General features: G+C 45.9%; 1 protein-coding gene across 23 annotated transcripts in view; it reads right to left on the reverse strand.

Annotated features, from left to right (window-relative positions):
* PUM1 (pumilio RNA binding family member 1) overlaps positions 1-14,056 on the reverse strand; it is a 1,043,345-nt gene that overhangs the window by 149,488 nt on the left and 879,801 nt on the right. For all 23 annotated transcript variants that reach the window (XM_086956835.1, XM_086956828.1, XM_086956827.1 and 20 more), the window contains 2 exons: positions 2,511-2,636; positions 735-856 (listed from right to left, as the gene is read on the reverse strand). In XM_086956835.1, coding sequence (XP_086812961.1) covers positions 735-856; positions 2,511-2,636 — 248 coding nt within the window. The remainder of the gene's footprint in view (positions 1-734; positions 857-2,510; positions 2,637-14,056) is intronic.

Below are 14,056 nucleotides of genomic sequence, written 5' to 3' on the forward strand. Positions count from 1 at the left end.
CGATCTATGCTAAGATATGAATTCAGCAGCCCACATGCCTCGAACTCATTTTTTAAGTTTTTATTTTTTAAAGTTTTTTATTTGAATTAAACATAGAAGGCGAGAAAGCATACAGTTTCAGCATTTGAAAACGTACATAGTGCATTTACAGGCAAGCTCAGCTAATATATCAGTTACAAGGCAGTAGAAAATCATTTAGAGTAGGCTCAACATCATACATGCACGTAGTATCAACCCTCAGTCCGAGGTGACCTCATCCTCGTCTATTCGTGTTTTCTTTTTACATTTTTGCACTAATATCAGTCTCATGTAATTTAAGGATGAATTAGAAAGTTAACTTGATGTAACTAGGTTTCATAAAATTGTTGCCAAGAGGTAATTATCAATCATAGTACGACATATTGTTTGTATTTCTGAACTTATCTAAGCATCTGTCAATCACAAAACGAAGCCTACTCAACGTAACTACAGCCATCTCAAAGAATCAGCAGATTTCAGGTGACAATTTTGTGTCTAAATTAGATGAGCAAGCTGAATCTCTGCGGACTGTGAAGAACTTTTTTAAACCACTTAACACGGAAAATGCAAAATTATTTTTAGCAAACATCCATTCCAAAAAACAAGAAATGTCAGTGAATAACGCACAATGGAATTCGAAAGGAAATTTCACAATATATTGCATTTTCAAATAATTACAGAATCTTGTGGAATTTGCTTCTTCCTTTCTTTCATACCTGGCAAACTTGTGTTGGCTTAATACGAGCACGTTGCCTCGGATTTCTGCTACAATCTTGCTTTTGTCCTCAGGACGCCCATGCTCTAGTACATGCTGGATCACATAGTTCCCATATTGATCCTAATTAAAACGAAAGAAGGACAAATTATGAAACAGTTTGGAGAATACGACTGTGCCCTTCTCTAGTTCCCCATCAGGGATCTCACAAAAACCACATGTTGCGGATCATAGATCAATTAACCACATTTATGAAAAAGACATGTTTCTTTGAATGTTATTAAATCTCAGATATAATTGCCAAGTGCCATGTCCTGATAACAAATGAAATTTTGCATGTAGGATAGTTAATGACCAGTGAATTTTATCTTAAGTTTCATCCTGATAGTCTACCTTCTAACCACACCATGTATGACAGCTCACCATGTAGCCAAACAGAGAAGGTGCAGAGTTTGTTGTCACCTTTACAATATTTGTCATAAATATTATTGTAGCTCTATGAAAGACGTATGTTACATGCTTCTAAAGGCATTCTCACTCTGCGACACTAATGCACGGGCACCCATTCTAACTCATGCAGCCTCACACTTACTCTCTCACTGTCACTTGCATCAAATCTTACTTGCAGTGACTCTTACTCTGACTCACGGACACAAAATCTCACTCATTCTCAATTTTACTCAAAATAGGCTTGCATACTTGTAAACATATTTTAAAGCTTTTTTTTATTCAAACTTACCTGAGCCTTCAACAAGGTTTTATTACAGCTTCAGGTGCTCTAGTTTTATTATACTAATAGAATAAGAAAAGATTATTTACTATTAACAAGGACAGAGGAGCCCCAACACCCTTAAGGGGGAGTCCCCACTGTTTTTATTGGCCCTGATTTTCAGATTTTTGAAGCTAATTGGTGCAAAATCAGTGCCAGGGGAAGTAAGCTAAAGCCAGGGGATGCAGCTGCATTCCCTATATGAAATCCATGCTTGGAACAGGCTTTAGAATCTTAAGACTACACCTGGGGGATCAATCATAGAAATGATGTTAGAACAGACACCTTCCCAATCAAAAGGTTTGTTTACAATAATTTCTAAACATTTCTTACCTTTGGTTTACAGAACTCTTGCCTCCAAGTTAAGTCATCATTTTCTTTAAAGATTGGTTTTGAAAATCACCATAAGAACCACTCTCAGTTCAGAGCAGAGGCAAAATACAAACGTATAATTCGTACAGTAGTCTATAGTCTATTCACGTACCCAACATAAGCTACTAACTGTATACCTCGATTACCCCCTCTCATCCTCTACTGATCCAACATGTCTGCAGGGTTGACAGTACTAAAATAAATGATATACAAGCACTGGCAAAGCACTGTTATTGGTAATGGAGTGTTGGAATGTGAGTAGGTCGGATGGATGCTATATCGGCACCTGGGAAAGAGCAAGAATACTCAAATATTCCAATAAAGTACAACAAGTTCCTTGAACGTACGCAGTGGAAGGAAACAAGTGATTCAATGAAAAGGAGGATAAAAAAAGATGTGCAGAAGGGAAGGAACAGCACATGAAGCAAGACAGCTATTGAATAAATAAGCAAATGAAGTTCCCAAGAAATCATGGACCCAAAACCCACTACATGTTTATATTTTAAAGTATTGAAGACAACAGGGTTCAAAACAGACCTAAAAGCCTGCTTGGAACCTTACAGATGCATTAGGTTTCCTACACAATTTGTGCTTTTAACATTGTAATAAAATCTGAACAATAAGCCATTGGCTAACCTGCACCAGCTGCTCCGTGTGTTGATGGAGTTCTTCTAAGATGGGCAGAGTCTGCTCTGGCAGACAGTGTTCCAGAATCCGCTGGATTACTCGGCAACCATAGGGGTGCGTAGACAATGCGAACACCTGGAAAAAGGCACGAGTGTTTTTTAGTACTCTACAGTAACAGAACACATATACCCCAGTTTGGAAAGACAGGCTAACTAGGTTGGAGCTAACAATGACTAAACTTTTAAACTACATTCTTTTTGATATCACAAATGTAAAATGGCACTTGCATTTTATTGACCAACCATTGCTAGTGATCTTACAGCATCAAATGTAAGGCAGAATAGAACATGTAAATGTTTGTGGTTCATTACTGAGCTTTGCAAGTATAACCATAAGTGACAAAGATTTCCACACTTTTCTACTGCTCAACTAACCTTGGAATGGTTAAATTTGAACAGGAAATCTGAACATGTATTGTGAAACAATGGTGGAGGAGAAATGGGCAAATCGTCATAGACTAATGTCCAGACGTCATGTGAGCACAAGGCCATCAACTTATTCTGCATGATAGAGCCATGACCACGTAATGTTTCACACCTACAGTGAATCAAAAGTATTACCTGTAGTTTAGATACATAGGGATATATAACTATACATCTTTCATCTCAATGGTAGTCATTAAGTGTTTGCTTCTTAAATCTACAAAACCGGACATCTGTTGGGAAATTTGGTCAAGTATAGGCATCAATGTTGACTTTAAATATGTCATGTTTACTCCCTTGCCTTTATGTGACTGTTTAGGAAGCTGCCTCTTTAGGTGATAAACCAATAATTGGTTATATTGTGCAAGAGTACAGAGATTCCACCAGAAGTGTATAGAGATTCTATGCAAAACCAAAGTACTCTATTTGTGTTATTGTGGTCGAGCAGAGGTAGGCCTAACACAGAGAAGTGTAAGACATTTGTTATTCACACAGTGATTAATGTCACGACTCAAAAAGGAGATCCATACCAATTTTAGAAAAAGAAGCTTCTTTCTAGGTTTATTTGAAGATCAATATCTACGTTACAAGGTGAGTACATTTTTCAAAAGAAATACTTTTCACTTTACAAAGTGGACACTTATGATATTTTCTGTTCAGCAATGTTAACCTATACAGAAGGAAAACAAGAATGCAGTTTTGTAGATAAGCACACGACTTTGGGGTTTCAAGTCAACACAAGGCAGGGATCAAGCTAGCACCACCAGCGGCACATGGGCGGCCGCGTGCAGAGATCAAATTCGGATTCGGGTTTCCTGTACCCTGAAAAACACACTTTGCAGGCTGCGTGTTTTGTTGCAGAACAAAGTGAAGAGTTAACATGGCACACATCTGTGTGCCATGCCTACAACTCACTGCCCTGGCATAGATCAGTCACCCCTGGGTGCACTATACTAGTGGTGAGGGTACAGGTGCATGAGCCCTGTACCCCTACAGGTTTCAAGTCCATTCTTAGACGTTGTAAGTGCAGTGCTGCCATTAAGAGTATAAGGTGCTGTGAGTTTGTCATTACGAACTCCACAGCACCATCAGGGCTACACTGAAAACTGAGAAGTTTGGTATCAAACTTCTCAGCACATTAAGCCCACACACTGTTGCTAGTGTGGAATTTAATGAAAAATGCACCCAGAAGGCATCTTAGAGATGCCCCCTGAAAACTAACCTAGCACTAGTGTCCAGGCTGAGAGAATGCCTTCAGCTGCCACCACAAGACATGTTTCTGGACCCCTGGGTTGAGAGCCGCTGCTCTCTGGGTTCTGAAACAATACACATTCTGGGACGAGGTGCCAAGCTTCCTCTCCCGGGATGGACAGGGTTCACGAAGGGGAAGCTTCAATGGCTTACCACCTTTGTGAGATTCCCCAGGCCACTTGCTGCTATCAGCAACTGGTCCCCACTGGTTCTGACTCCCAGTTTGGGCAGGAGAACCGGCGGGAAAAACAAGTGAGGAAGAGAGGTGAGCCCACCTTTCGAACTCCACCCCTCAGGTCGGGGAGGCGAGGTGAGGTGAAGCACAACTCTCAGTCCATGCCATCTTGAAGATGGGGGAACTCAGCCAACCAGGGACAGGCACATGCCCCCCTCCCACTGGAGGGTGGCACGATAGGAGGTGTACCTACCCCAGGGAAGGGACCCATTGGTCCCTGCCTTACACCCCTAAATCTAGCATGTTGGGGCACCCCTGAACCTTGCTTCCTCAGATCCAGACATGAAACGAGTAGAAAAGGAGGACTGAACAGCCGTGCAGCAGCTAAGAGGAAGGCGCCACGGATTTGGCTCCAGCCCTACAGGCCTGTCTCCCCCTCGAACCTGCTCCTGCGAAATCCCGGTGTCTCCTGCAGCCAGCAACCTCAAAAACCCCGGAGGACCTGCCTGCCTTCACTTCCAAAGACTGCTTCGCCTGTGAACTCCCGATTTGTTCAACTGCAACCTCTGGCAGCAGTCAGAAACCGGGAATCCGCCCCACTCTTCACCCGCCGTCCACGGCCCAAGCTCAAGTGGGCAAACACCACGAGATGGTCCCCCCAGCGATCCGGACCGGAGATCCGGTGACCCCTGACCTGCCTCAAGCTGATGCCTGCAGTCTAAATCCAGAAGGCCCCACTAACTGCGACCAGAAGCTGGCAAGACGAGCCGACCCCAAAAGGCACCCCTGCAACCAGACGCCCCACGGCCTTGTGTGCCCAAACCAAGAGTGCCTAACCAACATCTAACTTCCCAACTGACCTCTCGAAGTGGTGGTCGCACCCAGATGTCCTTCCTCTCCCGGTCTGCAGTGGTTTTACAAACTTGAGGTTCTCCATTGGAAACAGGGCATCCAACGTCGAGACAGCACCCTGCACCCGGCCGCCCTAGTGCCGCTGAGGGTGCACCTTTGATGCTAATTTGTTTCCCCATTTGCCATGAGCTAAAGTCCAGGAGCTTTGCTTCCACAAACCAGTGGCCTGCTAATCAGCAGCCACCAACCGGAGGCCCCCCCGATAACATTGGACCTCAGCACTATGCCCTAGTGCAGCTTAGGGTGTAACAAGTGTGCATCCCTTACTCTGGGGGACCCAGGAGTCTAAACCTAGAACCTCAACTCCCACTACAAAATACTTACCTCAAAACCGATAACACCATTTTCCTCCATAGGATAAGATTGACTGTTTTTCTGTGAAAAGTTTCGAAGTGTGGAGTTTGAGAAACTAAAGAAATTCTTTAAAATTGCATAATCTAACAAACGATTTTACTTACCTGTTTTTAGGAAATGTCCCCGAGTAGTATCTAGGTATACTACGCTGTGTAAGCCTAGTAATCTCAAAAGTTACTTACCTGCTGTTTTACTGAAAAGCTTATTCAAGTCCATGTACGGCATTTACTAATTATTGTATTGCTCTGCATCCAAACAGTAAATCAAATCAAAGCGCATATACAAGTATCATTCAAACCATTTCAGTTGCATTACTACTGTAAAGTACTTATTACTTACCTGCGCCAGGCTTGCTTGGTTCTAGAAAATAAAATAAAGAATATTTTATATAAAAAACAATTGGTCTGAAGTTCAGTCTTTGAGTGTGTGAATTCATTTGCTGACGGAGTGTGTACAACAAACGCATAACACTGTCCTCTGATACTGCCTTACTGCTCGACCACACTACCACAAATAGAGTAAGGTTCTATCTAACTTTACCTCTGCCTACCTTTGGGGATCCACTGGACTCTGCACCCTATACCTCACGTTGGTATAGCATATACAGAGCCAGCTTCCTACACCCTTGCATTCAACTATCCTGCAAGGTGATGTAGGGAAGTGGGTTTGTGTTGTAGTAACCCCCCTACTTTTTGCCTGATAACTGATGCACTTTTCCTTGGTGTGCCCTGGGTCCCTGCCAATCAGATACCCAGGGCCTGTGTTCCTTCCATAAAAACTGTACTAAAGCCTAAACCAAATTGGCCTCTCAGGCCACAGGTAAGCCCCTAGTAAATGGTACCCTAGGTGCCCAGGGCACTGTGACCAAAGAAGACCCCTAAGGGCTGCAGCACTTATTGTGCCACCCTTAAGGGCCATGTACCCGGACACACATACACTGCCTTGGCAGGCTGTGTGTCTTGGTACAGAACTAAACAGAGTCGACATGGCACACATCCCTGGGTGCCATGCTCACAAACACACTGCCCTTGCATACAGCAGTCACCCCTCTAGCAGGGTGCACTATGCCAGTGGTGTGGGCATACGTGCATGAGCCCTGTGCCCCTACAGTACCCAGGGTCATTCCTGGGCACTGTAAGTGCAGTGATGTCATTAAGAGTATATGGTGCTGGGAGGTTGTCATTACGAACTCCACAGCACAAACTTTTCAGCACATTAAATCCACACTGATGCCAGTGTGGGATTTAATGTAAAATGCACTACAGAGGGCATCTTAGAGATGCCCTCTGAAACCTAACCAACTACCAGTGTCCTGCCTGAGAGGCTGCCTAGGCTGCCACACAGCAGACATGTTTCTAGACCCCTGGGTAGAGAGCCATTCGCTCTCCTGGGCCTGCAACAATGCACATCCCGGGACGAGGTGCTAGGTCTCCTCCCCCAGGATGGGCAGGGGGAGCTTCAAAGGCATGGCGCCTTTGTGAGCTTCTCCAGGCCACTTGCTGTACTCAGCAACTGGCCCCCACCGGTTCTGACCCCGATTCTGGCAGGAAGACAGGCGGGAAAAACAAGGGAAGGGGGTGTGCCAGCCTCTGCCAACCCCACCCCTTAGGTGGGAGAGGCGAGGTGAAGCACAACTCCGGGCTCCCGCCATTTTGAAGATGGGGAGCCCTGCCCAGAGATAGGCTCCCGGCCCCCTCCCACAGGAGAGGAGCAGGATAGGGGGTGTACTCACCCCAGAACAGGGACTCATTGGTCCTGGTCCCTACCCGTAACGCCCCTAAATTTAGTATTTAGGGGCACCCTGAACCTTACTTCAGCAGATCCCGATTTGAAATCAAGAAAAAGGACGACCTGCTGTGCAGCTGCCAACAAGGACGACACCAACTGACTTGGCCCCAGCCCTACCGGCCTGTTGATCGTTAAACCTGTTCCTGCTAAATCCCCGGCGCCTCCTGCGGAGAGCAACCTCGAAAACCGCAGAGGACCTGCCTGCCTTGCTCAACTAAAAGACTGGGACTTCCATGAGCACTGGTTCTGCTCAAACAGCAACACCCCTGGTGCCAGCAAGAAACCGCGAATCCAGCACACACTGCACCCGCCGAGCCCGGCCTGCGTGAACAAAGACCTTGAAGACGTCCCCCCGGCGATTGCGACCAGAAATCCAGTGCCCAAGGACCCTCCGCGACAACCCAGACGACGCCTGCAGCCTCACAACCAGGGACCCCTCCAACCGCGACCAGCTGAGGGTGAGATTTCCCGACGTCAAAAGACACCCCTGCACCCGGCCTCCCTGTGCCAAACTCCTGGGTGCCTACCTATCCTCCAAGATCCCAACTTACCTCTCGAAGTGGTGGTCGCTCCTGAAGAATGTCCGTCCCCGAGCCTGCAGCCTTTGTTCAACTTCCAAGTCTCTTATTCAATAACATTGAGCACCCGACGGCTCAAAAGCACCCTGCACCCAGCCGCCCGAGTGCCCCTGGCAGTGCAACCTTTGCCCTGATCTACTTCCCCATTTGCCCTGAGCAAGTGTCCAGGAGCCCAGCTCCCACAGCCGCGTATCCTGCTTGTCAGCAGCCACCAACCAAAGGCCCCCTGCCGCCCATAGGCTAACATTGGGCCTAACTACCTCTGCACCCGCCTGCCCCTGTGCCGCTGAGGGTGTAACAACTGTACCTACCTGAACCTGGGAGACTCTGGAGTCTATGCCCAGAACCTTAACTCTGCCAGTCGAGTACTTACCCAAAAGCAGATAACTCCCTTTCCTTCCATAGGGTAACATTGACTGGTTTCACTTGGAAATTCTTTCAAGTGTAGAGTTTTGAAACTTTAAAATATTCATCTAAAATCAGCCGAACAAAAAATTCAGATTTACTCACCTGTTATCAGGAGCGATCCCAGTGCTGGATCTTGGTGCCCAACATTGACCCTGAAAAGTAATTCTAACCATACTTACCAGTAACTTGAATTTCCTTCCATAGGATAACATTGCCTGCTTTTTGTTGAAAAAGTTTTTAAGTGGCGATTTTTGAAACTTACAAATATTAGTTAAAAATCGCCTGTTTGACCAACACATTCTTTCAATTGTTTATAGGAGATGCACCAGTGCTGGATCCAGGATCCAACACTGAGTAAGAAAAAGTAACAATAACACTACTTACCTGCCGAGTGAATTTCCTCCTATAGGATAACATTGGTGATTCTATGTGAAATCGTTTCTGAAGTGTCAACTTTTAAAATACAATAATATTCCTTAAAAATCACTACTGTAACCAAAACGTTTTTACTCTACTGTTTACAGGAGATGTCCCAGGACTGAATATAGGATCCAGCCCTGTTAGAAAAGTAATCCATAAAGAAATGAATTGCATTTAACTAGAAATTCCCATTGAGCTAAATGTAACATTGTGTTTGAAATTGTGTTGCCTATTGCAACTGTATCTATTGCACCCAAAAGTCTATTGCCTATTTTGAAAAGTACTTACCTAAAGTAACTCATTCTGAGAAAGTATATTTTGATACCTCGTTGGCTCTAAAATAAAAGGAATATGCTACTTACCAGTATGCATCTGTTCTTGGCATGTAGGGCTGCTGACATTCATATCTGTGCATAGATCGCCGCCTAGTGTTGGGTCCGGATGATTGCACATTGTTGTCCTGGAAGAGTCTTCGAAGTATTACAAGATAGGTGGCTCCTCCCCTGGACTACAGTGCGCATAGGCATCCTCTCCATCCTCAGATTGTTTTTCGCCATTGTGGCAGAGATGGAGTATGATACAGTAAGTGATGACCATGCTTGAGATTAATTCTGAGTGCTACAGCTGCGACAGGCACCGGGGAGGAGGGCGGGCGATATGAATGTCAGCAGCCCTACATGCCAAGAACCGCAGCATACTTGTAAGTAGCATATTCCATTCGAGGCATGTGGGCTGCTGAATTCATATCTGTGCATAGAATAAATAGCAGTTTCCTCCTTAGCGGTCGTTGCCCGTGCCAGCTGCAGCAGTCTGAAAAAAAGTCCTGAGACCAGCCTGTCCTACAGCAGCTTGCTGTTTGGAGTGTACATCCACGCAGTAGTGTTTGGTAAATGTATGTATGGTGGACCATGTGGCTGCTCTACATATATCCTCTAGAGGAATGTTACCTAGGAAAGCCATGGATGCCCCTAACTTGCGTGTGGAATGCGTTCTTGGGGGAACTGTTAATGTGCGTTTAGCTTTTTGATAACAGATCTGTATGAACTTAACATTCCATTTGGCTATACCGGATTTGGAAATGGGGTTGCCTTTGTGCTGTGGAGTAAAGGCAACAAACAGTTGCTTAGTCTTTCTGAAATCTTCTGTCCTGTCTATGTAATGTAGGAGAGCTCTTTTAACATCTAGTGTGTGCAAGAGCTCGGTCTGCCACTGAATCTGGATTTGGGAAGAATACTGGCAGTGCTATTGTTTGGTTAATGTGGAACTGTGATACCACCTTAGGCATACATTTAGGGTTGGTACGTAGCACTAACCTATTAGCATGAATCTGTATGAAGGCTCTTGAATAGTTAGGGCTTGAAGCTCACTAACTCTCCTTAGCGATGTGATCGCTACTAGAAAGGCCACTTTCCAGGTCAGAAATTGTATATCACAAGAGTGTAGAGGTTCAAAAGGTGGTCCCATCAGTCTGGTTAGAACTATGTTTAGATTCCAGACAGGTGAAGGCGGGTGTCTGGGAGGAATTACTCTTTTGAGTCCCTCCATAAAAGCTTTAATGGCTGGCACTCTGAAAAGGGAAAGGTGCTGCCTGTTTTGAAGATAAGCTGCCATTGCAGCTAAATGTATCCAGATGTAACTATATGCTAGATTGCATCTGTGTAGATGTAACAAATAACTTATAATGTTTTGAGTTGATGCATCTAGCGGATTTATGTCATTATTGGAACAATAAATGACAAATCGCTTCCATTTTGCCGCATAGCATGCCCTGGTTGTAGGTCTTCTTGCCTCCTTGATAATATTCATACAGTCAGGGGGCAGGCAGGTTCAGGTAGCCAAACTATGACCTCAGGAGCCATATTGCAAGGCTCAACTGTTGCGGATCTGGGTGCTGAATGTCTCCATGGCTCTGAGTGAGGAGACTGGGTGTGAGTCGCAGTCGTTTATGAGGCACCACGGAAAGTTCGAGGAACGTGGTGTACCATGCCTGCCTTGCCCATGTTGGAACAACTAGGATGAGTGTCATTGAGTGCTGCCGCAGTTTGCGCGCCACTAGCGGTATGAGCGGTGCCGGAGGAAAAGCGTACGCAAATCTGCCTGACCAGTTCATCCATATCGCATTGCCCTGAGACTGCGGGTGTGGGAACCTGGCGGCGAAGGTTTGGCATTTTGCGTTTTCCTTTGTGGCGAACAGGTCTATCTCTGGATGACCCCACTGCTAGAAATATGGTTGTAGCACCGAGGGATGTATCTCCCACTCGTGCATCCGATGGCTGTGCCTGCTGAGCAGATCCGCCATCTGGTTGTCCTTGCCTGAGAGGTGTTCTGCCATGAGGAACATGTTTCTTTGAATGGCCCACTTCCACATGCTCTGAGCTAGGTGTGACAACTGTGGAGAGTGTGTCCCTCCCTGCTTTTGGATGTAGTACATGGCAGTCATGTTGTCCGTCCGGATCAGCACGACCTTGTTGCACAAATGCAATTTGAACGCCTTCATCGCCATGAAGATTGCCATCAGTTCCAGCAGGTTGATGTGCATCTTCTTTTGCTGCGTCGTCCATAGTCCCTGCACTGTGTAATGGAGGACATGCGCTCCCCAGCCCTGGAGAGATGGGTCCGTAGTCAGCACTATTTGTGGTACAGGCTCCTGGAACGGTCGTCCCCTGCAAAGGTTTTGTGTGTTCCATCAATGCAGAGAGTTGTATGCACGACTGGTCACCAACACTAGGTCTTTTAGCTGTCCTTGAGCCTGGTTCCACTGTCATGCTAAGCACTCCTGAAGCGGACGCATGTGTAGTCTCGCGTGAGGGACTATGAAGATGCAGGAGGCCATCATACCTATCAGCTGCATAAATACTTGCGCTGGGAGTGAGTGTCGGGGTCTGAATCTCTGAATCAGCAATTGCATGCTTTTGATTCTTGCTGAGTTTGGCTTTGCTTTTGCTGCCAGAGTGTCTATTGTTGCTCCTAGGTACTGTTGTACATGTGCGGGTTGAAGATGAGACTTTGAATAATTCAGTGAAAAACCTAGGCTGTGTAGGAGGTGAATTGTGCGGGACATGTGACTGGCACATTGCTGGGCTGACTTTGCTTGGATAAGCCAGTCGTCCAGATAAGGATAGACATGGATGTGTTGTCTCCGAAGGTGTGCAGCACTGTCGCCAAGCACTTGGTAAACACTCGGGGGGCTGTTGTGACCCGAAAGGCAGGACCTTGAACTGGTAATGCTGGTTGTTTATGGTGAACCTGAGATATTTCCTGTGTCCCGGGTGAATCGGAATGTGGAAATATGCGTCCTTCAGGTCTAGAGTTGCTAGGAAATCTCCCTGACTGAGCAATGGTAGAATTTGCTGCAAAGTGAGCATGTGAAAATGTTCTGACAAGATGTATTGGTTCAGGGGTCTGAGGTCTAGTATGGGCCTGAGAGACCCGTCCTTTTTTGGGATTAAGAAGTACAGCGAGTACACCCCTGTACCCTGTTGTTCTAAAGGCACGAGTTCTATGGCTCCTTTTTGCAGCATGCAGTTGACCTCTTGCTGCAATAATTGCATGTGCTCTGCGGACATATGACGGTGCCTTGGGGGTATGTTGGGTGGAGTGGAGGTCAGTTCTAGACAATAGCCGTTTTGGATAATTTGTCTCACCCACCTGTCTGTGGTAATGCCTTCCCAGACTGGCGGGAAATGCTGAAGTCTTCCTCGACCGGTGTTACATGGTCTGGGGGCAGTGACAAGACGTCACTGTTTAGTGTTGGCGGAAGATCTGGCGTTATTTCCTCGTACTCTGCCTTTGGTGCTGTTGCCACGGTATCCACCCCTATTGTTTTTGTTATAGGTGGTCTGTGTGCCTCCTTTGTTGTATTGGGCTTGCTGTGATGCTTGACCTCTAGAAGCTCCCCTGTTACCGGAGCGACGAAAGGAACCTCCCCTGAACTGTTGTGTCTGCAGAGCTCCCATGGATTTGGCTGTCTCAGTGTCTTTCTTAATTTTTTCTAGGATTGTGTCCACATCAGGACCAAATAAAAAGTCAGGGTTAACAGGCCGATTGAGTAATGTGGTTTGAATCTCTGGCTTGAAACCGGAGATGCGTAGCCAGGCATGCCTTCTGAGCATCACACTTGTATTGATGGCCCTAGCTGCTGTGTCTGCTGCATCTAGCGCACATTTAATGGATGCATTCGATAACAGTTTCCCCTCCTGTATCAGCATTTCTGCTCCCTCCTTATAAGCATCAGGCAAGTGTTGTAGTAGTTGCTCTAACTTGTCGTAATGATACCTATCATATCTGGCTAATAGTGCCTGTGTATTTGAGATTCTCCAAATATTCGCCGCCTGAGCCGCTATTCGTTTTCCAGAAGCTTCCAAGATTTTCGATTCTTAGTCTGGTGGAGGAGCATCACCACTTGTTTGAGAGTTCGCTCTCTTACGCGTATTTGCCACTACTAAGGAGTCCAATGGCAGCTGGCCCTTGATATACGTAGGGTCTACAGTCGCAGGCCGGTATTTCCTTTCAATTCTTGGGGTCACAACCCTTGCCCTTGTGGTTTCTTTGAAAAGGTCACCAGCATGTTTAAGGACACCCTGCAGCATAGGCAATGTCTTTACTGATCTTTCTGAAGTTGAGAAAGTGTGAAACAAAAAGTCTTCCTCTACTGGGTCAGCGTGCATTTCTACATCATGATTATTTGCTGCCCTTTCAATTAACGCGTTAAACGCAGCTGTATCTTCAGTTGGCGAGGTTTTGACCGTATAGGACTGAGTGTCAGGCGTGGTGTGTGGCTCACCCGGGTCAACAGGGTCAGTCCAGGGTTGAGACTCCTATTGATCTGTGTCAATAGGATAATTAAATTCCTCCTCATTGTAGCCTTCCCCCACATCCTCATTAGTACGTGTGGGTGAATAGGTATATTCATGTCCATAGGACTCCACAGGCTCAAAAAGAACAGGTGAGGTGGAAGAGTCCCTTTTCTTTTTGAGTGGGATCTTGTATGACTCCATAGGATTTTCTGGAAGGATCTTTCTTTTATAAATAGTGAGTCTGCCAGAATCCGAGTCGATGAACAGTTTCGACTGGTTATCATAGGAGGGCACTTGGAACACAATGTCCTCTTCTATGGGCTGATTCTTTTTTTACTAGTGACACCTTTTTGGCCGTTTCGATGCTTTGTTGTGGCTCGAACGCCTTAGG

The sequence above is a fragment of the Lissotriton vulgaris genome, chromosome 2_1, assembly GCF_964263255.1.
Source record: "Lissotriton vulgaris chromosome 2_1, aLisVul1.2, whole genome shotgun sequence".
Classification (NCBI taxonomy): Eukaryota; Metazoa; Chordata; class Amphibia; order Caudata; family Salamandridae; genus Lissotriton; species Lissotriton vulgaris.